Source organism: Papio anubis, chromosome 7, assembly GCF_008728515.1.
Source record: "Papio anubis isolate 15944 chromosome 7, Panubis1.0, whole genome shotgun sequence".
Lineage (NCBI taxonomy): Eukaryota > Metazoa > Chordata > Mammalia > Primates > Cercopithecidae > Papio > Papio anubis.
Window position 1 is genome coordinate 122,450,200 of NC_044982.1, and position 25,292 is coordinate 122,475,491.

Genomic DNA, 25,292 nt, shown 5'->3' on the forward strand with positions numbered 1-25,292 from the left:
TTGATGGCAACCTCACCAGAGACCCCGAGCCAGAACCACTTGGCTAAGCTGCTCCCAGATTCCTGACCTACAGAAACTGTGGGAGATAATAAATGTTAGTTATTTTAAGCTGCTAAGTTTGGGGATAATTTATTATGCAGCAAGACATAATACACAGGACTTCTCAGAGCACTTAATATGTTAATATAAATCTCCAAGAAAAAAGATATACAATGCAACATTCCTCTTAGTTATCTGGCCAAGGAAACTTTCTTTTTTTGAGAATATTCTTCAGAAAGCTGATCTAATGATATGGCTCTGGTCCTACAATTCCATGTAACTTCTAACCTTGATTTTGTCTCATGAGCAAATCATTTATCCTTCCAGAACCTCAACTTTTCCCTTTTACAAAGTAGAAATAAACCATCTGTCTTTACATAAATCATTAATACAGCCCTGGATGGGCAGATTCTGAGCTATTTTTGGCTGGGGGGTGGGAAATAGCCTGTCGAGGTCCTAAAAGGATCTACTCACCATGGGGCTTCAGATGGTTCTGCAAGGTAGCAGGTGGGCTTAAGGCCCATTTCAGTCTTTGTTCCCCAGGCCATTTCCACAAAATGGTGAGAAATAGTGTCTTCTTTTAGCTTGCTCATAGCTCAAAGATGGGAGGCATAGACCTGGGCCCTTCTAGGCTGGGGCATGAACCTCCTCCATGAGACTGGAAAAGCTTGTTCAGGATAAATGGCCAGTATATTTTCCCTTTCCTCACCGCCATCCCTATCCAATGGACACACCATAGCCATGGGCAGGAAGGAACAACACAACCTTCTCTGGTTTACTTAAGAGTAAATGTGACTTTCCTCCCTTTTCAATCCGTTCTATCTTTATCCAATAAAACATGAAAACTCAAGTCAAGTTTCAGGGTACACGATGGGTCAGAAATCCGCTGAAGCCTTACCTGCCCCTCTTCGTAAAAAGAAGACAGTTTAAAAAAAACTATAATGCGAATACTTTATTATCGAGTGACTGGTATTAGCTTTTTGACTGGGCATTAATATCTCAAAAACCATACACCAAACCCAGGCTTTTCCACCTAGCTCTGCTGTATCATTTTCTTTATATATATATATATAAAAAAGTAAAGAAGAGGAAGGAGGAAGAGAAAGAAAATATATCTGTATTGAAAGAATTATAAGCCAAAGTGCGTCTTTCTTGTTTTGTCCATATACACACATTGCACCATACATAAATAATTACATTGTAAAAATGACTCCATAATTACAAGTATAATATATATTTCCATATAATATATAAAACTTTATATTAAATCTAGGTAGATGATATCTGGGGGATTTTGTCCGTGGGGGCTGTGTCTCTGGGCATCGGCCCCTCTCGAGGCCGGCAGGTGGCGGCGGCCGCGGCCTCCCACCCACCCCTCCGCCGGGCCCGCCACTATCTGGGGTTGTTGAGGAGGATCTCCAGCCAGCAGGGGCAGGAGGTGATGAACTGCCGGGAGTAGCAGGGCCCCCAGCCCTTGGCGAAGCTGATGCGGACGCTGTTGGGATCGTAGGGGCCGTCGGCGGCGTCGGGCTCGGGCGCATGCTGCAGCCCCGAGCGCTCGAAGTCGAACACCTTGATGGAGTAGCCGGGCGGCACCTTGCGCACGACCAGGGCGCGGCCGCCGGGCGCGTCCAGCGTCGGGGAGTTGACGAAGATGGGGTGCTCACCGCGGTTGTAGGCCCACACGCCGTCGGGCTCCTTGCTGAGCAGGATGCCGAAGCCGATCTTGCTGCGCGTTCGCCGCACCGACTCGCTGCGCTGCTCCAGGTTGAGCTGGCCCAGGCAGAAGCCGCTGCCCTGAGGTAGGTCGTAGAAGATGCTGACGGCCTGGTCGTACACCGCGTAGAGGCGGCCCACGCGCGTCCGGTGCTCCCAGTACGCCACGCTGCACCAGTGGCTCGGCTTGGTGGCGTCCGGAGACATGCTGGCGTCTGCGGGACAAGCACAGGGACTGCCGCGTTATTCGGGGTGGGGAGGTGGGAGGCACCGGGGAGGGGAGGTGGGCTCTGCTGTCTGCACAGTGGGAGCTGGGTAAGGTTTCCAGCATTCAGCAGTCATGTGGGCACCGACTGCGTGCCAGGTTGTCCTCAGGAAATATAGCACACAACAGGACATCTCTTTCACACACACACACACTCACACAAAGGAGAAAACAGAGGTTATGAGCCACAGAGTGCAAGCCAGAGAGCACCTGTTGTGTGCTAGGTGCTGTGGAAGCACAGACATGAACCCTGCATACCCGGCCCCTGCCTCTTCATGCTAGCAGGAGAGACAGACAGCTGCCTGCACGCCCCAAAAGGAGGGACTGACTGTGGAGCACCCATCACGGACCAGGAGTGGAGCACTGTGCTTCTTACTCTTCACAGCGCACAGGACTCACTTGGTCCTCATGATCACTCTACAAGGGCACCACCTTCTCCTCCTTCTACAGAGGAGGGCACCCTGCCAGGATTTGAACCCACTAGTCCAAGTCTCAACCTGACAGAGTAGGGTTAGGCTATTGGTGGATGGGGGCGGGGGTTGACATCACCACATTAGAGGACTCAAGTACAGGAAGGTGGGCTGGGGGTGGGGGGAGCTGCCCCCAGGATCCCATCTGGCCTGCAGCAGCAGGATTCCTGTGGTGACCTTGTTATAAATATGACTGCCCGACTGCTCTCTACCTCAGCCTTAGCCTCCCGGTACCGCCCACTTCAGTTGGCTTTCTTGGCAGGAAATGCAGGTTTTCACCAGAACTGCAGCCACTTCTGCATGGCAGAGGAGCTGAGGATCCCTAAATGACAAAGAAAATGGCTCCTTAAGGGCTCTGGAGCTGCCCAGCAATCGAAGGTGTGTGCTGCTCCTCTCTGGGCCTCAGTTTCCTCACTGTATAGCAAAGGGGTAGCTAAGGTGTTACTGAAATCCCTTGTCACACTCTGACTCGGGCCATCTGTGTGTCTAGGGGAGTTTAACAATTTTCTGAGACCAAAGTTCAGACCAACACAGACCAGGGTGCTCCCTGCTCTCACGTGGCCAGCTTCTCAGATTCTGACATCTGGCCTTTCCTTGGAGCTCACAGCTCTGAGAAGCAGGTAGGCACCTATAACTGCCCAGTGAGGTGACATGATTTGCCTGCCATGCCTGCTTCCACACAGGTCCCTGGCCTGGGCCTGTGCAGAGGGAGGTGTTCTGCTGGAGGCCTGACAGAGCAAAGCAAGGTGCTTCATGGCTGTTTTTCTGAGGAAAACTGATCAAAGTCCAACCAAATCCCAGAGGACAACACTTCTAACAGCTTCACCTGGGAGCCTGCGTGGGGCCAGCTCTGGCTGCCTTTGCCTTGGTCTTTCCCCTGCCTAGAAGCCCCAGAAGAACAGGGTGGCAGGGCCCCTGACATCCCCTTACACACTGGGAGGCCCGCCCAGCCACCTGGCAGGAGGCCGTCTGCCTCAGGGGCCTCCTGGAGGCTGACTGCTCTGCTGTGGCTTTGGGCTGGGCACAGGCTTCATGAGTGTGCCCCTTGCCCTGTGCCTGGCACTGAGTCCCAGACCCAGGTCCCCAAGTCTGCTGGGGGGTAATCCAAATCCTCACACCAGCCCACAGCTTGGATCATTTTGCCTCAGAGTCTCCAGGGAGGCCTCTGATGCTTCCAGCTGATGGTCAGGAGAGGAGGAAGAAGAGGTTCTACTGCCCTCGACTGAACTGCCCTTAGCCAGTGGGCAATAGTGACAGAGACAGCTCAAGCCCTTGGGAGGTCACTAGGTTCAGGCACTAGGCCAGTCCCAGCAGATGGGCAGCTGGGAGAGCCGACTCTGAGCTCCAGTCACTCCACTCCAGTGCCCCTCTCCCCAGCCATCTATCTGGCATGGGTCTGGGAGCCCCCAAGGGCCAGAAAAGCAGCACCGTGCTAGCCTGACCATGAAACTCCAGCACCCACACTGCCCACCAACCAACAAGAATTCCATGACTGTGTCAGGCACAGCAAGGTGGGGATGCAAAAAAAGCGATGCCTGGAGTATGCCGGGAGACAGGATGGGCAACGGCATTCGTGAGTGCCTTCTGTGAGCTGGGCCCCTTCTTCACAACAGCCTCATTTCACCTCTGCTAGCAGCCCATTCCACAGGTGAGGAAACTGAGGCCCAGGGTACACACCAGTGAATGCTGGGGCCGCCTTGGTGCCAGGCCACACTCTAGAGGGGAGCTCTTCTCCACACTCCAGAGAGTTCTGCCCTGGCTCCTTCCTAAAACCTGCACACTGAGCAAGTGCCGCTCCCTCCCTAAGCCTCGGTTTCCCTATCTGTAAGCATGACTGCTCTCATGGTCCATGAGTCCTAGAGGTGATTGTTTACAAGCTGAGGCGTCACTCTCCCCACTCTTGGAGGACTCCATTTACTGTCTCACTGAGGGAGGGGTCACTGCTGCACCTCTTCACAGACAAGGCTCTGAGACAGTTGCCCAGCCACTCTACCCGACCCATGGAAAAAGGCAGAGTCTAGCTGGGGAAGGGCAGGGGCGCCGGGGGCGGGGGGAGCGACTTTCTCTTTCCCAGCTTCCAAAAGGTTGCTGGCTGGGAACTCTGGGAGGCTGAGGCAGGAGGCTCACTTGAGCCCAGGAGTTTAAGCCCAGCATGGGTGACAAAGCAAAACCTCATCTCTACAAAAAACGTTTAAAAATTAGCTGGGCATGATGGTGTACATCTGCAGTCCCGGCTACTCGGGAAGCTGAGACAGGAGTATTGCTTGAGCCCAAGAGTTTGAAGCTACTGGGAACTGTCATTGTGCTACAATGTGTCACCATTCCAGTCTGGGTGACAGAGTGAGACCTTGTCTCAAACAAAAAGAAAAACAAAAAAGAAAAGAAAAGGAAGTTTTTCAATTCAAGGATAGGTGGGACTTCCTATTCCCCTCCTCTCAGTTCCCAGCCAGGCCAAACTCGCCCCATTTCTCCGCTCAAAACCCATGTCCCCAGCCTAGCCCCAGTGCGTGTTACGGTACCCTATGACTGGGGATGAATCCACAGAGCCGCCCTCAGGCCTTGCCTGCCCCCAGCCATCCAGCTAAGGGACACCCAGGGCTTGAGCCAGGCCCCATCCCCTGCGGCTTCCTTGGTTGAACAGACTGGGTTATACCTCATCAGGCCTGCGCTCCTGGCCATGTCTCCCAAATCCAGGGAGACAGACCGCCACCTCCGGGAAGCCCTCTCTGACCTCTCCTTCCCGGGGCACCTGAACTGCAGCCCCTCCTTTGTCCTTAACAGGCGTCTGCGCTCCTGGCCAGTGCCCCCAAGTTGGTCTACACTCTGACTGGGAAGGGGTGGGGTGGGTCTCCATCTATCCCAAGGCTGCATATCTTCCTTGGGCTCAAGCAATCCTCCTGTCTCAGCTTCCCGAGTAGCTGGGACCACAGATGTACACCCTTGTGCCCAGCTAATTTTCAAAAGCTCTGTTGTAGAGATGAGGTCTTGCTTTGTTGCCCAGGCTGGGATTAAACTCCTGGGCTCAAGTGACCCTCCTGCCTCAATTACTTTTGCACCAACCTAATAAAAGGGAAGGGGGCAGAAAATAAAATACGTCCCAGTGCCTGGACATTGCCCCCACCCCCCACCCCACAGGGAATCCTGAACCCAGCTGGTGGGCTGGTGGCTTCAGGCCCTAGGGCACGGAAGGGTGGTGGGCAAAAACCGGGGTCTCTTGTCTGATCCAGAGGGTAAGCCAGCCACTCTCAGCCTCCCTGTCCCCACTCAGCTCTCAGTCCCCGGGCGTCAGAGCTTGAGTATCCACTGACATTATCTTATCCAGTGAGACCCAACACTTCAGCCTTCCACAAACCAACACATTTTTTTTTAACAGGGGAGCTGGGAATGACACAGGGTGACCACTGCCTCATTTTTGTTTCTGTTTGAGAAACAGTCTCACTCTGTCACTTAGGCTGGGGTACAGCAGTGGCGCAGTCTCGGCTCACTGCAGCCTTGACCTCCCAGGCTCAAGCGATTCTCCCACCTCAACTTCCCAAGTAGCTGGCATTATAGGCACACACCACCGGATTTTGCCATGTTACCCAGGCTGGTCTCAAATTCCTGGGCTCAAGCAATCTGCCTGTCTGTCTCCCAGAGTGTTGGAATTACAGGCATGAGCCATTGCACCCGGCCTACCACTGCTTTATTTTGCCATGTACAGACTTATTTTCTAACTTATTTTTATTTCTTTCACCATGGACCAATGAAAACTTAGTTTTGAGACTGGCCTGTTGGGACCACTAATGGAGTCCAATAATCTGGTGCCCCAAAGACAGCATCCTGGGAGGCGTCGAGGGACTTGCCCAAGGACACACAGCAGTGGGTGGCAGACCTAGGGCCAGAACTTGAGAGCCCAGAACTCTACTCTAACCCATGCCGCATGGTCCACAAGGTTTCACAGTGAGACTGTCCTAAGGCTGCCACCACTGACTGGATATGTGGCCATCGATAAACTGCTAAATGTCTCCAAGACTCATTCACTGTATTTGCAAAAGGACTGATTCAATAATCAAGTGCTCCACTCACACACTGTCCATCTCTGAATTTTCTAGACACTCTGGCAAAATCAAGTGGGTGCAGAAGGAAGGAGCTGCCTTGTTTACGGGCTCCAGTGTTGGCCTTACCCTTCAGAGGCCAGGGATCTTTAGTGGGGTTGGGGGTCATGGCCCAGGGTCGCCGCCATGGAAGGTCTCAATAGGACTGTGGACAAGGCCCTTTGCAAACTGCAAAGCACTTTACAAATGTTAGGGGTTAGCCCCTAGCCTGGTACCTGCAGTGAAAGAGGTGCCCAGTGAGTGAAGGAATGGAAGAATGAAGCAATGCATGTCTGAATGTCTAGAATGAGCCCTGCTGTGGTTCCATTCTCTCACACACATATGTGCATTCAGATTTCATGCAGTGTGTCCAACACAAGCTGACATGCTCTCTGTGACACCATGAGTGAGAAGGTAGGTGCCCCCTAACCCATGGTCCCTACTCTGTACTTCCCACAGCTGCACGGCCCCTTCACCCTGTGCCTCTCAGTCACAAGCCTGGGCTGCCACTCAGGTGAGGGGACAGTCTCTTACAGAAGGATCTTTTTCTCCTCGTGGCTCCTAGGCTGTGGTACTGCCATCTCCCACGGCCATCACCCTAATTAGGAACCAACTCTTTAATTGCAAATAAATACCGGGGAGTCAGACCCGAGTGAACAACATCAAAGATGACCGAGTTCTGACCGAAACGCCCGCTCACTACCCCCTGCTCAGGGCCTGGCCTAGTTCCCAGCCAGACTCTGGGTCCTGCTGGGAGGGTTCCGGGGGAGGAGGAGAGGCGCTGTGTCTGGGATGGATCTGGCAGAGTGGCACTAGCCTGGGAGGAGTCCTGCCTCCTGGCCCTGATCCAGCAGGTCATCTCCCTCCTCTGGCCTCAGTCTTCCCATCCGAACAATGAGATCATTACTCTCTCCCCAGCTCTAAATTTCCGTGATTTAATGTTCCTAGGACTAGCAGCTCTAGTCCTAACCACCCAAACCCAGAAACCAGCTCAGATATCTATCAACAGAAAACCAATAAACAAAAACTAGGAACATCCAGCCAATGAAACACTACTCACCAGGAAAAAGGAACAAGCTACTGACACCCGCAACAAGGTGCATGAATCTGAAGGGCATCCCATTGAGCGTGGGAGGCCAGACACAGAAGGTTCGTGGTATATTTCCACTGAGACAAAACTCTTGAGAAGGCAAACTAATCTACGGCAGTGTAAATCAGAACAGTGGCCAGGCATGGTGGCTCACGCCTGTAATCTCAGCACTTTGGGAGGCTGAGGCGGGTGGATCACCTGAGGTCAGGAGTTCAAGACCAGCCTGGCCAACATGGCAAAATCCCGTCTCTATTAAAAATACAAAAAAATCAGCCGGGTGTGGTGGCGGGCACCTTAATCCCAACTATTTGGGAGGCTGAGGCAGAAGAATAGCTGGAACCTGGGAGGCGGACGCTGCAGTGAGACAAGATTGTGCCACTGCACTCCAGCCTGGGCAACAAGAGCGAAACTCCATCTCAAAAAATAAAATAAAATAAAATAGATCAGAACAGTGGTTACCCCTGGGGAAAGGGAGACAGCTGGGAAGAGGCACAAGAGAACTTTCCAGCATGATGGAAATGTCTGATTTCTTGATTGGAACCATGGGAACTTGGGCATCTGTGCTGTAAAAAGACACATCCTGTACGCTTAAAGAACCGTGGATTTCATTTTAGGTATGAGACCTTGAAAAAAATTAAAAAGAAGAAAGTGGCAATGTCCTGTAGCTGTCCTAGAGTGGCCCTAGCAGGGCTCCACAGTGGCCCAGGGGACAAGCCCTTTATCCTCCTGGTGGCAACCACATTCCTGCCACCAGAGGGTGGTGGCTGTCTGCACCGAGGAGGAGGAGGTGACTGGTCCCAACAATAGGCCTTCTCCCCTGCACAGAAATCCGCCCCTCCGATGGCTGGCATTCTTTCCTCTACGCCTCTCTGCCCAGGGAGGGTGCTGCGAGCCCAACATGTAATTTTGTGGGGGTGCAGGGGCACCAAGGGAGCTGACTGCAGTCTGAGGGAGGCGGGGAGTGCTGAAATCCCAAGAAAAGCCTTTAGCTTCTTCGAATCAGCAGTTTTCTGTCAAAACAAAGGGCAGGAACGTTCCTGTGTGCTCCCCCGTGGGCTGCAAGCTCCAAGAGCCTGAGCATAAACTGCAGCCTGCTTTCTTCCTGCTTCCCCCTTTCCTTTTGACCAGACTGCCTCAGACTCAGCCATCCCCTAAAGGAACCAGCGTTGTGCCCAGCTTAGACTCAAAGGTTCAGGGCATTCATGGGAGGCTCAGCCCGAGTCCTCTGGGTCTTCAAGGGTCTGGGTCAGCAGGGGAGCAGGTGGTCCCTACTCCTTCACCTTCCAAGTCTTTGCTGCTACTTTACACACACCTGGGCCATAGCAACCTCCCTGGCTCTCCCAGGGCTAGATGGAAAGGGCCTGCTCAGCACCTCGTTGATAGGCCTGAAACAAGGGCAGACAGGCCCAGACCCTATCGAGAGCGAAGAAGAGATACTCAAAAGTCTCAGAGGCCCAGAGAGGTTACGTGACTTGCCCAGGGTCACCCAGCAAGTTGGTGGCAGAGCTGAAGAGGGGCCCAGGGCTGGCTTTTCCAATCTCCTTTGCACAGGGCTGCACTGAGGCCTCCTGCCCTCCTGGAAAACTCCTTTCTTCTGTCCCATGTCATGCCTGTGGCTTCAAGTTCCAGTCCAACCGGCAGCTTTTCATCTGTGGCTCCCAGGCCTGGGAGTAATTACGTGGCCCTGCATCTGGTTAACCTAACACCCCTTTTAAAGCCTTGTTTGCCCATTAGATAAGTAGTTTTTGTTATCAAACTTAGAGGGAAAAAGGAGTTTCCACTTAACTCTCCTTTGTCGTTTTAAGCTGCAGAAATGGCTTCAGGTTTTGCAGCAAGTCTCGAGATGCAGCATTAATTAGAGGCTCTTTTTCTTTTCTTTGTGAAGGGAGGGGAAGACCAGTTCTTTCTTTATCCACTGGGCTCCGGCAGTAAAAGCAGAGAAGGAATGTGCACAGGGCCATGTTAATGGTCAACAGCTTAGAACGAGCCTCTCTGCTGAACTCTTTCCAAAAGCTGGGCCCAGCTGACAGGAGTTTCCTCTTATTCGCTCCCACCCACCCCTCCCCACCCCCCACCTCAGCTCCAGCACCTTTGGCTCCTAGAGGAAGCCGGGCTTCCAAGGGGAAGTTCCTAATCGGTCATTACATCACGGGCGGTCTGGCCACCACTGCAGCCTGCCTGCACAGGGCCCACCTCAGGGGCTCTTTTGGCGGCTGGTCTCTACACTGGCCACCACCCTCCAGACAGCCGCTCAGCTAGTCGGCTGCGGGTGGAGGGATGCCCCTAAGACAGGGAGTGTGATGGGAACAGGAGGGCAGCATGACAGAACCAGGAGGAGGGAGACTGAGGAACATGCCATCCACATGGCCAAGGCGCAAAAACAAGCTCAGAGAGGTAAAGTGACTTGCCAAGGTCACAGTGGAAATGAGTGACACAGCTGGGACCAGGATGTCTCCTGCATAGGGTTAAAAGCATGGACTAGGGAGCAAAGGTGCCTGCATGTGAATCCCAGCTCTGCCACTCAGAGCTGTGAAATCTTGGGCGAGTGACTTCACCCTTCTAGGCCTCAGTTTCCTAACCTGTAACACAGGGATGCAATCAATGGTTACTTCATCAGGGTGTTGGGATTAATTTCAAGTGTGTCAAATAATGCCTGGCTCAAAATAGGCATTGCATAAGTTAACAGCTATTATGATTACTAATATTATTACTACCATGCAGCCTTATCTACATATATATATAAATTATATGACAGAGTAACTCAGCCTGTGTAGTTCATAAGGGCATTCGTATTCAGTAGTAACACCTGCAAACATAATATGTGCCAGTGGAGTTGAGAATCAAGGGGAAATAATAATAGTCATGATAATAATATAATAAACTAGCTCACATTTAAGAAACCTTTACCAAATACCAGGCAGTGTCTGAAACCCTTTAAATGCACTACCTCAACATATGTTAATTCTCCCATCTTAAGATGAGAGAGCTGAGGCCTGAAAGTCCGGAAACATACCCCAACTTCTCAGCGACGAAGCTGCAGAATTGGGATTTGAGCTTCCATCTTTCTAACCTTAGAGATGCGGACTCTGCATCACTCCTGTGGTTGCAACCTGTGGGCTGCAAAATCCTAGAGGACGTCAGGGCAATGGCACAGAGACCATGCTATAAGAAGCTAGCCATGTCCACTCCACGCCATCACGTGGGGGTTCTGCAAAGACTGGACGAGAAGAGGGGTCCTCGGAGGTGACAGTGCTAACGACACTGCCCCACGACATGCTGCCCACCTTCCTAGGAGGACGGTGGGCTTTTCAAATATCACACCCTAACAGCTATTTCTGGCCCCCCTATGCAGCCCTGGAAACACACTTTTTGGCTTTTAAGTGTAGTCTTTCCCCCACACTCAAACATTCTACCCCTCTAATACACAAAAATGAGTATTTTGTAGATGGGCTACAATCATAATAATTGATCTTGGGCAAGGGCTGCTACCCCTGGCTCGTCCCTGGGGAGTGGGAGGCGCTCTACATGCTTCATTCATGATCCTTTTTGAACTGTGCAAGTCCAGGAGGCAGAATCATCCCAATTCTCAGGACAGACCCAAAGTGAGAGTGCAGCGCAGGAATCCGGATAGACTGGACTGACCCTGAGCCCACTGTCTCTCCTCTGGGCCCTCCTTGGTGCTGCCTCATATGCTCCCTTAGCTCTCCTGGGTGGTCCTCAGAGTCCCCCAGTCGCAGGAGGGGTTTAGGAGTGATCTGGGGTATCCTGACGGTCAGCGGCCACCTGGCTGGGCTGTACCCAGCCTTCTCGAGGCCAAGGGTTTTCTGCAGGCTTTTCTCTGCAGAAAGGCCTTTCTTTCAGCCTCGGCGCCCTGACTGCAGCCTGCTTGGCCCCACCTCTCTGGAAGAACAAAGTGGTGGCCTGGGCTGTGATGGGTAAGGTTTCCATTCTTTTATCTCTTGCAGTATTCAAACAAATCCTGAACAGATGAACTCATCTTGCAACCCTGACACAAAACAAGCTTTTTTTTCCAACCAGGTCCTAATATACAGGCCTGCTCAGTGTCTCCTCCACAGGCCATTTCCCCAGGAGCTATTAGGCCTTACCACTCCAACGGGCAAGGGGACCCACCAGAGGATGAAACCTGGGGCCCCACTCCCATCAGCATGCCTCTACCTGCCCTCCACCTGCAGCTCACCCGTCTGGCCCTGCCGAAGAGATCGTCTCCCACCCGCTAAGACTGCTCCGGGTTCCCTGGGCCCAGACAGCACGGCTTTTCTCTGCAGGTCCCGGGGCTCTGGGGTACAAGCTCCCTTCACTACACTCTCTGCAGGCAGCTATAGCTTTGAAGAGCCACACGGAGGCTGGTGGTAGAGCTATCTCCTCCATCAGAGGACTCATCCCTCAGACTCTGTGCCAGAAACAGTGGTGCTGCCCTCTTAAAAGAAACCCCAACTACTCAAGCCTGAAAAGGAAAAGACCACCTGGCAAGCAAGGCAGGGAAACCCCTCAGGCCCTGGGGGAGGACAGGAGCCCAGGTGGGGGAACTCTGGTTCCCTGTGTCCTGAAGGGAACGAGGGTGGAAAGGGAGAGCCAGGGCAAGACAAGCAGATTATAAAATCAGCCCACGTTTTGAGAAGGAACCAGTTTCTGCAACAAAGCCTCTGAACTTTGCTCCCATTCCAAGTCCTCTTTTGTTTTATCATAAAGTCAGACTCTGGAGTGTGTTTGTTTGTTTTCTTACTCAGAGACCACCTGGGGTGGGAAAGCCTTGCTTTCATTATTGCCCCTGGAAAGGTTCTAAAATAACAGTGTGCAAGACAATGAAGCTGGTACCTCAGTCCCCAGGTGGCAGTTGTGAGATGGGAAGGGGCCCCCAAATCCTCCCAGCCTATGGGTCTGCACCACTTATGGCCAAACTGCCGGGTTCACCTATAAACCAGGGCCTGCAGCGGCCTTCAGGGCTGCTGTTCTCACAGCAGGCTGGGCCTGAGTTCTCATCTCAGGCATTAAATGCCCAAGTTCACCAACTGAACCTAACCCTGAAGTCCCTGGTTAATCTGAGATCACAGAGACAAAACTGGCCCTTTGGGGTTCAGATAGGGACAGCCTGGGCGTGCATCAGAGGTGCAGGGATGCTGGTTTGTAGCAGATGATGGTAGGCTTCAAGAAAGCCCTTCTCAGCTGGGCGCGGTGGCTCAGGTCTGTAATCCCAGCACTTTGGGAGGCCAAGGCGGGTGGATTGCCTGAGGTCAGGAGTTCAAGACCAGCCTGGCCAACATGGTGAAACCCTGTCTCTACTAAAAATACAAAACTTAGCTGGGCGTGGTGGCGGGCACCTGTAATCCTAGCTACTCGGGAGGCTGAGGCAGGAGAATAGCTTTAACCCAGGAGGTGGAGGTTGTAGTGAGCCGAGATTACACCATTGCATCCTGGGCAACAGGGCAAGACTCCGTCTCAAAAAAAAAAAAAAAAGAGCCCTTCTTTTGGCACATTCTCCATCTTGCAGGTTCCCAGAGCTGACAGAACTTAAGGCACCTTTAATTGTCTTTTATTCCCCATATACAATGTGTTTTATTGGCAAACCTCCTGCCTTAGACTTCTTCTTGGACCTAACTAATATAAAGCCATAAAAGCAAAGTACCTAAAAATTGCCCTCAATTAGCCTGTCTCAGCTCTCAGGAACAGGCACCCACACTGGTGTAGAACTGTCCCAGGGGGTAACCAGGTAAGGTACCCACAGCCCAGCCCCCTCAAATCCTTGGCCTCACATCTCCTGCCACCAGGCCGCTTAGCTCCCTGGGCTTTGAACCCCCCACCCAGTGTGCATTTCCTCCATCCACTCTCTTGATGTGGAATGCTTCCTGAGACCACAGATGATGGAGAGGTGAACTCGTGCAAATCTTCACAGCTATGTTACCGTGGGCAGGTGACCACATCTCTGAGAACCAGGACCAGCTGTCTACTTGTGAGGGCCCAGGGAGAAATGAAAACGCAGGGCCCCTTGTTCCAAAATGATGAAGATTTTCAAGATGGTGAGAGCACAGCATTCAGTTAAGCAGAGACCTCTTCTGAGCAGAAGCCCTGAGTTACCCCACACATCGAACACCCATGGAGCCAGTGCTGCCAGGGCCTGGTTTCCTCTAGGTGATTACCTAACTCACAGGGGTTAAGGGGTTTTCAAGAAGAGCCTGACAACAGTACCCGGCACTCAGTGACCATGAGTTTCTTTCTCCATTCCCTAATACTTGTCAGAAACTTGCTTAACCATCCAGACACCACTGTCACTTCCTTTGGAAAGCCTTCCTCAGCCCCTGGGTCTCAATCACACACCCCTCTTCTGTGACACTCAAATTTATGCTGTCAACAGAAGGGTACGTGTCTCCATCCAATTCATCCACCAGCAGGCTGGCCTGGGATTCAGCTGGCTTGATCTCCCCTCTCCTCCCCGAGGACCTGGTACTATGTGGCCTAACAGAGGTGCTCTCAGCAATGGGGAGCTGAATATAAAAACTCAAAGGCTGGAAGGGCTTTTGGAAAGTCGTCTGCCTCCTTTCAAACCAGGTTTGAAAAAGGCACTGTGGCAACACTGTTCCCATTTAACAGATGGTACTACTGATGCTCAGAGGTCAGTATGTTAGGTAGGTGCGGAGAACCAGTGTCCCCATTTGCTGATCCTCCTGATGCAGCCTGGTTAACAAAATGGCAAATGAGTTCACTATGTGTGAGGATTGTTTCAGTGGCTCGAAATAAAATGAAATAAAATAAAATCACCTAAAGCCTATACAAGTCATCTAATCTGGCCATGGGGGTGGATTTAATTTCCCTGGCTTGCTAAGTCTATGAAGGTAAATGGAACAGGGAACATGGCTTTGAATGGAAGAGCCAAAGAATGGGTGGAGAAGCTGGTTTCCTTATTTGCAAAGCTCTCAAATGTAAGCTTCATCTAACACTATTTTGTTGTTATTTACCAACTAGACAGAATCAGGTGACCTTTGCAAGTCAAATATACCTGCCTCTATTTACACTAAAGATGTAGGCTGGATACGGTGGCTCATGCCTGTAATCCCAGCACTGTGGGAGGCCAAGGTGAGAGGATCACTTGAGCCCAGGAGTTTGAGATGTGCCCTGGCAACATAGCAAGTCCCCATCTCTACAAAAAAATAAAAAAATTATCCAGGCATGGTGGCATGTACCTGGAGTCCCAGTTACTCTGGAGGCTATGGGAGGATGGCTTGAGCCCTGGAAGCCGAGGCTGCAGTGAGCCATGGTTGCACCACTGCACTCCAGCTTGGGAAACAGAGCAAGACCCTGTCTCCAGAAAAAAAGAAAAAAAAAAAAAAAAAGATGCAGCTTGGGATAATCACTCCAAAATTAAAAGTACAAAGGTGGAACATTAGATAATAATTCTTGCATTAAATCCTTTCCTTTAAAATAGCCTTTTGTTATACAAAAATACAGGATCCACACCTCTTTGGTGAATGCAGAGACCTATATATACTGAATTTTCTTAAAGTGAGGATTGCCTCGGTCATTCTTGCGTGTTTCTGGAACAAGCAGGAATGCTTTATAATTAACAAAAAGCTAATATTGACTGGAGAGATTATTAATCCACAATTAAATACTAACATTTGCTGTAGAGAATGCAGGAACATGAGACTTAAGCATTCTCAACAAAAATGTTGCAAAATGCCCTACTGGCTTGGCAGAAGTACACAGCTCTGCCATGGCCACCCGTCTGTACTCTGTGGCTGTGCTACTATGCAGGCAAGTTGAAGCTGCTTGACGCATCCATGCCCAAGCTCCCAAGCTGCCAGGAAAGAGCTGGCTTGTTTGATCAGGGGTGAAAGGTGCAGAGGAGGGAGGGAGTCAACCAGTATATCCATCCTACCAGACTAACAGGCAGACATAGCCCCACAGAGACTCCAGGACCCACACCTCTACCCCAAGTCCAAGGCTGGTTTCCAAGGTAGAAGGAGGCCAAGCTTGGCTCCCACAGCCCATGCCAAAAGGGTGGTTCTATCCTCATTGATGGTGATGGTGAGATGTTCTTTTGAACTGTGGAAGGTTTCCCGATTCTGCAAGCCCATTCATAAATGACCTTGTTTTCGCTTACGGAATATAAAGCTCAGAGGTTTGGTGACTACCCCGCGGCCCACAAGGTGCATGACGAAGCAGGATCAGATGCTCCTTCCAATGCCACTGCCTCCCGCTCAGCATCTTGAAGAAGTTGAGTCATTAGCTCAGTAAGAGTTTCATATTTCTCGGAGTAATTCTTTAGCCTGTGTCTGGATAACAGCACACACTGCATGACTAACACCAACACAGCAATAACATGAGGGCCGTGATCACAACTGTCAACCGGCTTCTATTTGGTATTCTATTGCCAAGGTTAACTTTTCAGTGAAGATCAGCATGCCATGTTTTCCATGATCCAGTTCATCATTCTGGATTTCTTCTAGAAAAGACCAGAGTCCCATGGAGACGTCTGGGCTGAACTCAATGATGGCAATGCCCAAGTGCCTTCTAGAACTGTTTCCCCCTCCAGCGGGCTGTTTGCAGCTACAGAGACCTGTGTGATAGGTGGGAAGAGGGGGTGCCTTTCCTGAATCACAGGGAAGCCTTGCTGGGGTCTACCCAGCAGGCAACTTACATACATGGGCCCAGCAAACATTGGCAGAGATTCGCTAACAGGGACCCTATTTAGGTTGCTGCAGACACCCTCTGTTCTCGCTGGGTCTCCTATGGGAATCTAGTGGCTACTGAGCATCTATGTCCACATATCCCATCTCATTTAATGCTGACAACAATCCTAGGAGGCAGGTATCACTTTACAGAGGAGGAAATGAAGGCTTAGGGAGGTTAAGCCCCCAGCCTAAGTCACACCGCTGACAAGCCCCAACCGAACCCAGGGCAGCCAGACCCCGCAGCCATTCTTCCTGCCATTTCTCTTCACAGAGTGCATCCTGGACACTGCTCAACTTCTAGCCTGTACCTAGTTCCAACAGGCAGTCAGCACAGTCCCTCTCCTTGACATCTCCCACGGGTGTGACTTGCGCCTCCTCCACGAGGCTGGCGCCTGCCCCCTGCCCCCCATCCTTTCCACCTCCCTTCCCCATGGGCACAAATGGCCCTGCAGGCCCCCAGCGTCTGCATTCCTAGAGCACATGCCCACTAAGGAGGATCCTGAGTAATTCAGCCCATAAATCATGGCCATTGTGAATTTCCCTTTTAGCCACAGGCAAAGTCAAATTTTCCTTCCCCCACTGTAGTTAACCACTCTTTGTTCACTGTATCTCTCTCAGCTCTGTCTGGCTGGGGGCCAGCTCTCAATTATTAATTAATCTGGGAGGCGCAGGTTGCATTCCTGGCCACCTAACCACTTCCTCCTCAGTAGGGAACTTGCAGGCCCAGCCTTTTGAGTTACATCAAGTGTCGCACAACATCCCAGTCCTGTCTTGTGGCCACTGCTGCAAGAAAGAATGCCTAACATCAGAGTTAAAAATAACAGCAGAAAACCTGAATATCCAGAAGTCGCCTTTCCCAACTTCATCCCATAGCACCAATCCAACCTGCATGCCCCCATCATCATAAAGCCATGATGTGCCTCAGTTTCTCTTGTCTGTGAAATGGGTAGATGTTCCCCGACCAAGTAAGGCAGCGGTCTGTGTGTTTGTGTAGGGAGGGAGTAATCAGTGAAATCAACGAGCCCTCCCCTCTGGCAATTCTTACTAGCTGGAAAGGGAGACACCAAGACTTAAAAGTTACGAAGCAGTCCCAACATTTTGGGAGGCTGAGGTAGGCAGATCACGAGGTCAGGAAATAGAGACCATCCTGGCTAACATGGTGAAACCCCATCTCTACTAAAAATACAAAAACTAGCCGGGTGTGGTGGCGGGCGCCTGTAGTCCCAGTTACTTGGGAGGCTGAAGCAGGAGAATCACTTGAACCCAGGAGGCGGACGTTGCAGTGAGCCAAGATCACGCCACTGCACTCCAGCCTGGGGGACAGAGCCAGACTCTATCTCAAAAAAAAAAAAAAAGTCCTGAGCCTGAGCCACAGCAGGTGCTGCTTCTCACCTCATCCACTCGCTTTCTCCTCGCTGGATGAAGGAAAGCTCCAGGCGACTGGGATAGTGGGGATAGCAGGGGTGAGGGCTGCAACTCAGCCTTATTAAAGTCATTCAAGCATCTTCAGGGGTGTTGAGGGAGAGGATGGAAGTGTGACCCCTCTTCGCTGGGTCAAGTTTTCGGGAGGTCTCTGCATGAACAAACACCCCGAGAAACAAGGGGACCAGCCTTGGTGTGAAATGGAGCCTTCTGGCGGTGAAACCCAGGGGTGGAATCTGAGCAGTGTCTTTAATTCCTAAAAGTAACAAAGGTCTTTCCCTCCTTTTAAGTTACAAGTTAGAATGGGTACTTGATGTCAGCAACAATGCTGAACCTTTGCTGCTAGCTGGATGGAGCTGGATGGAAGACAAAATGAAGCCGTGAGATCAGAGAAGGACAAAAATGGTAGAAGCAACCTATCATAGCAAGGACAAACACTTACGTGGTAAATGCCATTAAGTATCCTAGTATCCTTTTGGTCATCTCCCTCCTCTGGGTCTATACACAGCTTCCAGTATGTCAACCTTACCCACAGAATCCACCGAGCTGTCAACTGTGAACTCCAAGGACTCAGCACCTTAGGATATATAGTCTAGGAAAGATCTTTAAATCTCATGCTTTCTGCATTCCATGTTATATCTGCTTTTGATGTGACAAGACAGATGACTTGGCCCCATATCTTCATATACTCTAGGGAGGAAGGGACGCTTTTGTCTCTTGGCTTCCCTTCCCTAAATACTGAGGCTTTCGGATAAAGCACGCATCCCACCAAGATAAATTACTGTGCACATACAATAAAGTACCATTAATTAGGACTCATAAATCCAGAGTTTGTAATAATTCCGAAAGCAGCTGGGTCGAAGTAAAAAAAAAAGTTTTGATAAACAAATGCAAAATATAAATAAGGTTCAGGAGAACTGTTTATCCTATTAGCAGTGTATAAACAACTGGCATACCAATTACAAATCGCTCTTATCTGCTCTCGAAAGCACATCTCTGCATGACCTCTGACGGGAAACATTATCCAGTTAGTATCACAGTCTACAGTATTTGGAAATCACAAAACCTGATTTCTTAGACAGTATCCTTTCCAATTACCCACCACCCAGTCAGCCTGAACTGGTGAGGAGCCCCTGAGCTGTCAGTGTTCTTTCTCTGTGTATCTGGAAAGGAAGTCCAGTGGATGGCCGAGGCGCCTCAGCCCTGCTCTGCTAGTCAGTGGCCACCCAGGAAGGAGTGGCAGCCCTTGGCTCTGGCATGCCAACACGCCACCCAGTTATCTCCATGCCCATCTTCGAGAAGCAGCGTTGCCTAGGGCATTTGGCCAGGGGGCTCTGCCAACTCGGGCTTTTCCAAACGGGCAGGGTGGGCCCCACCCCTGTGTGGAAACCCCTCAGGCGTCAACTGCAGTAGGTGAACCAAGGACAGCCCATTTGTGGCTTCCTTGGTGATTTACACATTAGCTGGGACCCAGGTTCTCTCCGTGGGAGGAAGCAGCATTTTCAACCTTGGGGAAGACAGACATGAGGGGCCCCAGATAAGCTGGGGAGTGTGGAGTGGCAGGAAGAGGCCCCGGGCAAGGCTGTGAAGCCAAAGCGTGGAGAGAGTGCGTCGGTCCTGGCCTGAGAGGGACAGACTGCGAGGCCCCAGAGAAGTGGGCAGGGGGCCAAGCTGGAAATACCGAGGCTGCTCCAGCTCAAGGAGATGGCCCTGCCAAGTCGGGGAGGCGGCACTGACGAGAGAATGGCAGGTTCCGGCTGGGCCAGTCCCCAAGGGCACCAAGTCAGGAGCAACTGCCTGTGTCTCTGGGCACGTGGGGGCTGGAGCCATGCCAGGGAGACCCAGAGCCGCCAGTCTCCCCAGGGTGCCCCTGTCCTGGTGCTACCCTGCAGCCCACCAGCCTGAGGACCCCTGAGGAATGCAGAGACCCTCTCCAAGTGGCATGCTGACCTTGGGCAGGGAGTCGGGCCTGGCCACCAGACTGAAGATTGCTCTTTTCCCCTCCACCTTCCGACTCCTAGTTCTGGAGGTGCTCAGCACATCTCACTGAGCCCACTGTGCAACGGGTCCCTGCTGCTGCTTGCCTTGAGGGCACTTTGGACATCTTCTGGCTCAACAAGACCCTGACTGCACCCACTGGGTGAAGGAAGCAGCCTCAGAAGGGGATCCCAAGACTGGTAGGGACCTCTCCTCTGTGTCCTTTGGAGATGACTCCTCCTTTGGGACAGGGAAGCCAGGTGTATTAGTGAACTCCTTTTTCTCTTTCCCCCTACCAACTCCTCTGCATCTTCCCCTTGGGCTTCAAAAATTGCTATTGTAAGACCAATAAAAACACTAGAGTTGGGGCTTGGCACTGTGCAAGCATCCTGCCACCAGACGGACATTCTGCCACAGACACCATGGGTTCTGAAGCTGACCCTTAACGGTACATCTCTATGTCTGGAATCTGAGCATCCACTGAGTTCAGCCCTCTTTCCCCCCATGGTGTTTACTCTAACCAACTCACTTATTTGTGAAGACCCAGCAAGAACCACTTCCCGGCAGGTCCTTCTTGCTGGAGTCTGACCACCTCTACCTCCCCCAAAGTGCCCCCTCCAGGCAGTGCTCCCGCCCCACCACAGAGGGCTGCCCTGGCCTTGAACACAGGGAGCTCCACCCAGAAACCCTGGAAGCAAATTCCCTGAGGGGAAAGAGTGGGTAGAATGTTTTCAAGAACCACTCATTGTGGGTTTGGGTTTCAGCCAGCAGAAGTGCCACTGAGATGCCAGAGAGGCATTTCCTTGGGAGACAGAGTCCCTCTCACACGCTTGCTAGGCGCCTACTGTGTGCAAGGATGCACCCACGCAGGCATACCGGAAGGAGGACTGATGGTGCGGTGTGGGAGGCATTGGAGGTGGAAGTGAGGAGAAAATAACGGGGGAGTTCAAGGAAATCAGGGAGACTCTTGTTTTTGTAAACATCATTCCTTCCTTCTGGTCAGTTCCAAGTTCTTTAGTGGGCTATACACGCATTATTTTTTTCTCTCACATCAAAATAGCCCTCCCTCAGACTGGAAGAAGAACACAAACATTCTTTGCTGCTGGCCTGCAGGAGGTGAGCAGTCGCCTAGGGCTGAGCTGACTATAAGCCTGAAGACGCCCCAGCCTGGGAGTTCTGAGCGCCACTTCCTTGCTCTCGATTCAAAATGGACTCTGCTGTCTGGGGAATCTGCACACCACCCCAGTGGGCCATGTAAATGTCATGGGGTGAGGTGGGCATGCCACCCTTGGGCTGGCGAAAGCTCTGAGAAGTACAGGGTGCTGTGGAATGTACCGTCCAGCAGCAAGGGTGTGCGTATTTCAAAGAAATGTGGAGGAAGCCAGGGAAATCTAAAGGATTCCTTGGGAATGTCTGGGCCAGAGATCATTCAGCCTGACCTCCTCCCTTTACAGAAGAGGGAACTGAGGCCCAGAGCGCAGAGATCACTCATCCAAGGTCATCCAGGAAGGTAGGGCCTTACAGCTAGGGCTGCTGCCTCGGAGGAAGGCCCCCCATCCTAGATACCACCAGACCCAAGGAACGGAGACAAATAATCCTGGTGAGTCCAGCCAACATGAATTATTTTTGCAAAATGGTCTGTTTATTTGTTCTTGTGGGTAGAAGGGAGAGAGTCCTTCCTCGCATGGCTGTCGGAACAACTCCCCGCCTGTGCCTGCGAAGTGACCCGCCCTGGCTGGCCAGCACCACCACCAACTCTCAGGCAAAGGATGTGCGTTGCAAAAATGGGGCAAAGTTTCCTATTCTGAAGATAACATTGTAAGACACAGGAAGTCTGAGAGCACAGCTTGGTTTCCAGAAAGCCTCTGCACGCCCGTTCGCAACCCCTTCCATTGTACGGGGCTGCCAGAGATTCTGAGGCTGGGGGTGGGGCAGGAGGGACAGGGACAGTGCTAGGAAGTGACAGAAGCCACAGACCAGGTAAGAGCCCAGAGAGGGGTTTTCCCGGCTCTCAGGCTCACTGGATCTCGTGGCAATGCAGACGCCCCTCTGAGTTCCAGCTTCCTCAACTGAAAACTAAAAGGGTTAAAAGAGGCAGTGTTTCTCCTGCCCTGGTGTCCAGACTCCCAGGCCCCGCCCCTGGAGATTCTGATTCACGGGTCCTGGGTGGAGCTCAGGAACCTATGCTGTTAACGAGATTTAGGAGGCCCCTTTTCTGACTCTGATAGATCATGATCCCTCGAGAGGAAGGTTCAACAGCCTGGCATGGTGGGGAGGGAGTTAGCTTCCTCCAGGGAAGGATGACAAGGGCAGGAAGGAGACCAAACCAAGTCAACTTCCTAGCATAAGACAGACGTGGTTGGTCCCAGCGCCAGGCCTGGGAGACTGGCCGGGAAGGCGACACTCTGGAGCCGTCACGGATGGCCCTGACTAGTGTGTCTGGGTGTGTTTGAGGACAGGCCCTTGGGACAGTGTGCACCTCCCTGTGGGATTTGGAATCAACGACCTCAGTTCAAATCCTAGCTCTGCCGCTTCCTAGCTGTGTATCTGGGGTGAATGCCTCAGTTTCTCTGGGCCTCAGGTTTCCCAATTGTGACATAAGATCAGGAGCAGCCATGAGGATGAATCACTGGAAGGGGACTAAAGTACTAATCACTGACAAGTCCTTCGAGCCCGCCATGTGCCAGGCACACCTAGTTCTCACAATAACCCTACAATGTGGATGTTCTCAATTTTCAAAGTCACACCGGTGGTATGGTATTCTGACGGTTCCGCTCTGGCATGCAGGGAGTCTTCCCCTCATGCTGCCTTCCTTCCCTTCTCTGGATTTCAGGCACCGCCTAGCAGCCATGATGGGCACTGCTCTGCATGGGGCACCAGGAGACTGAGACACATCTCTGCCTGCAAAGCTCCAAGTCCAACAGGAAGAAAGGGTGTGACCGCAAAAGAGCATTATAATGAGGGGCAGCGAGGCAAGGAATAGAGAGACATCACATCCGTCTAGAAAAGGAAGGTTAACAATTAGAGATTTGAAGGCTGAGTGCAGTGGCGGGGAGGGTGCGAGGGATGGGGAGGAAAGGCGGCATTCCAGGTGTGGGGAACGGCATAGGCAGAGGCACACAGGCAGAAGACAAGGCCAGAAAGGTCTCGTTTGACCAGATTGCAGAACGGCATAAGGGCTAGTGAAGAGTCTGCAGAGGCCGCCTGGGGACCAGACCACGCAGGGCCCTGACTATCTGGTCAGGAGTAAGCACCTGTATTGGGCAAGGAGAACCAGTTCCCAGTTCCCAGTCTCAGGTATGCACACCCCAACAGAGGGCAGGGACCCTGCTTACACTACCTCTGGATCTCAGGATCCCACCTGGTGCCGACAAGTGGATGTAAATAATACTAGAAGACAGGTGGATTCTACAAGTGCAAACTCTAGGATTGTACAAAGCAGTGAAGATTCAGAGCTTTTGTTCCTGGTCTTTATTTCTGAAGCCTATTTAGAGGTAAGACAGACCACTCTAGTTTAAAAAATAAAAGGAGTAAACGAAAATCCAGCAAAGTACAGTGCGACGAGCGCCTATAAACATATACATATGTAGATCATCAAGTTTACTGTGCCGCAATCCATAGTCACAAAGATATGGAACCAACCCAAGTACCCATACATATCGGGTACAGTGTACATTGCTCAGGTGACAGGTGTACTAAAATATCAGAATTCACCACTACAGAATTCATCCATGTGACGAAAAACTACTTGTACCCCAAAAGCCATTGAAACAAAAAAAGTTTGCTGTGTTGTTCATGAATATTTCTCTCTCTCTCTGTCCAATACGTCTGTAAAGCACTTCTGAAAGCATGATTATAAAGCCCCACTTTTTCTGGGGCTTTACCAAATTCTCTTATTTCTGTCCATTTTTGATTTAGGTATTTCAAAGACATGTTATCAGGTATACAAAGATTCTTGACTATTATACCTTACAGATCGTTTTGGCTTCGATATAAATAAGGGAATCAGCAAAAGAGAAATTTGGCCTGCCAGCTGTTTTTACCGAGTTTTGTTGGAACGTAGGCATACTCATTGTTTTATGTATTATCTATAAATGTTCTCAGGCTACAGTGGCAGAGCTGGATTGTTGCAACAGAGACTGTGTGCCCTGCAAAGCCTAAAGTGTCTACTATCCTTTTTACAGAAAAAGTTTGCTCTGAACCTCTTGGTTCCTGCTTTTTTGCCTGGAATTTTATTACTTCATATTAATATTGCTCCTCTTGCTTTCTTTTTCTTTAGCATTGACTACTATGTCTTTTCCCCATTCCCTTTAGTTTCAACCTTTCTCCATAATTTTGTTAAGTTATATCTCTTCTAGATTAGCATGTAGCTGGATGTATAAAGACAAAATCTGAGAGCGTTTATCTTTTTTTTTTTTTTTTCCTGGAGACAAAGTCTCACTCTGTTGCCCAGGCTGGAGTGTAATGGCACGATCTCGGCTCACTGCAACCTCTGCCTCCCGGGTTCAAGTGATTTTCCTGCCTCAGCCTCCCGAGTACCTGGGACTATATGCGCCTGCAACCATGCCCAGCTAATTTTTGTATTTTTAGTAGAGATGGGGTTTCACCATGTTGGTCAGGCTGGTCTCGAACTCCTGACCTCAGGTGATCCATCCACCTCAGCCTCCCAAAGTGCTGGGATTACAGGCGTAAGCCACCATACCCGGCCCTGAGAGCATTTATCTTTTAATAGATTATTTTAACACATTCATATTTATTGTTATGAGTATTTGGACCTGCCATGCTGTTCTGTTTTTTGAAATTTATCATGTTTTGTTGTTGTTTCCATCCTGCCAAGCTTTGAAACTCCCTCTCAGGAGAAGAGTGGGATGGGGAAGAAAGAGAAGCTTCTGTTTAGCAGTATGTTTAAATTCTATAGAGAGAGAATGTCACTATATTTCTTGCATAATCATGTATTACTTCATATTAATAATAAAAAAGAGTTTTCAAGAACCAAGAGTTGTGAATGTACAGGGATCTCTGTGATTAATTCTCAAGTCAGCAACAGTTCCAGTCACACTTTCCTGCCACTGCGTCCACCCGCAGACACACAATGACAACAACTTTCTATCCATGGAGTAAATGTGGAATTTGCTTCAAGGAGTATCCCACACCCACTCCATCAGACTAACAAGAAGCTGGCCCCACTGGGCTCTGCTGGTGGCCATGGGAAAGTGCTGTCAGGGGTAGGCACGCATGCCTGAGAGCTGTCCCTGCTGCCCCTAGTCAGGCCACCACCACCACGTCTGCAGAGCCTACCCCAGTGCCCAGGATGCCCAGCGCATTCCACGCAACTCTTGTCCTGCCAGCACTTCCTTTGCGGCTCAGTGGACATTCTGGCATCCAGGCTGTGTGACCAGAATGCGGCACTCAGGGCAGCCCTGGCCAGACCCCCTCCAGGCACTGAACTGCTGCCCTCGTGCCTCTGCCAGAGGGCCCCACCTTCAGAATTCTCTTCAGAATGTCAGAGCCAAGCAGGACCTCCAAGAGACTGTGGGACAAGAGCCAGAAGGG

The 25,292-nt window shown here is 51.1% G+C and overlaps 1 protein-coding gene across 1 annotated transcript in view; it reads right to left on the reverse strand.

The window, feature by feature from the left end:
* Nucleotides 1-976: 976 nt before the first annotated feature.
* SMAD6 (SMAD family member 6) overlaps nt 977-25,292 on the reverse strand; it is an 80,827-nt gene continuing 56,511 nt past the window's right edge. Inside the window, exon 4 of the mRNA XM_021940663.2 lies at nt 977-1,970. Within this exon, the coding sequence (XP_021796355.2) occupies nt 1,432-1,970 (539 nt within the window). The 3' untranslated portion in view covers nt 977-1,431. The remainder of the gene's footprint in view (nt 1,971-25,292) is intronic.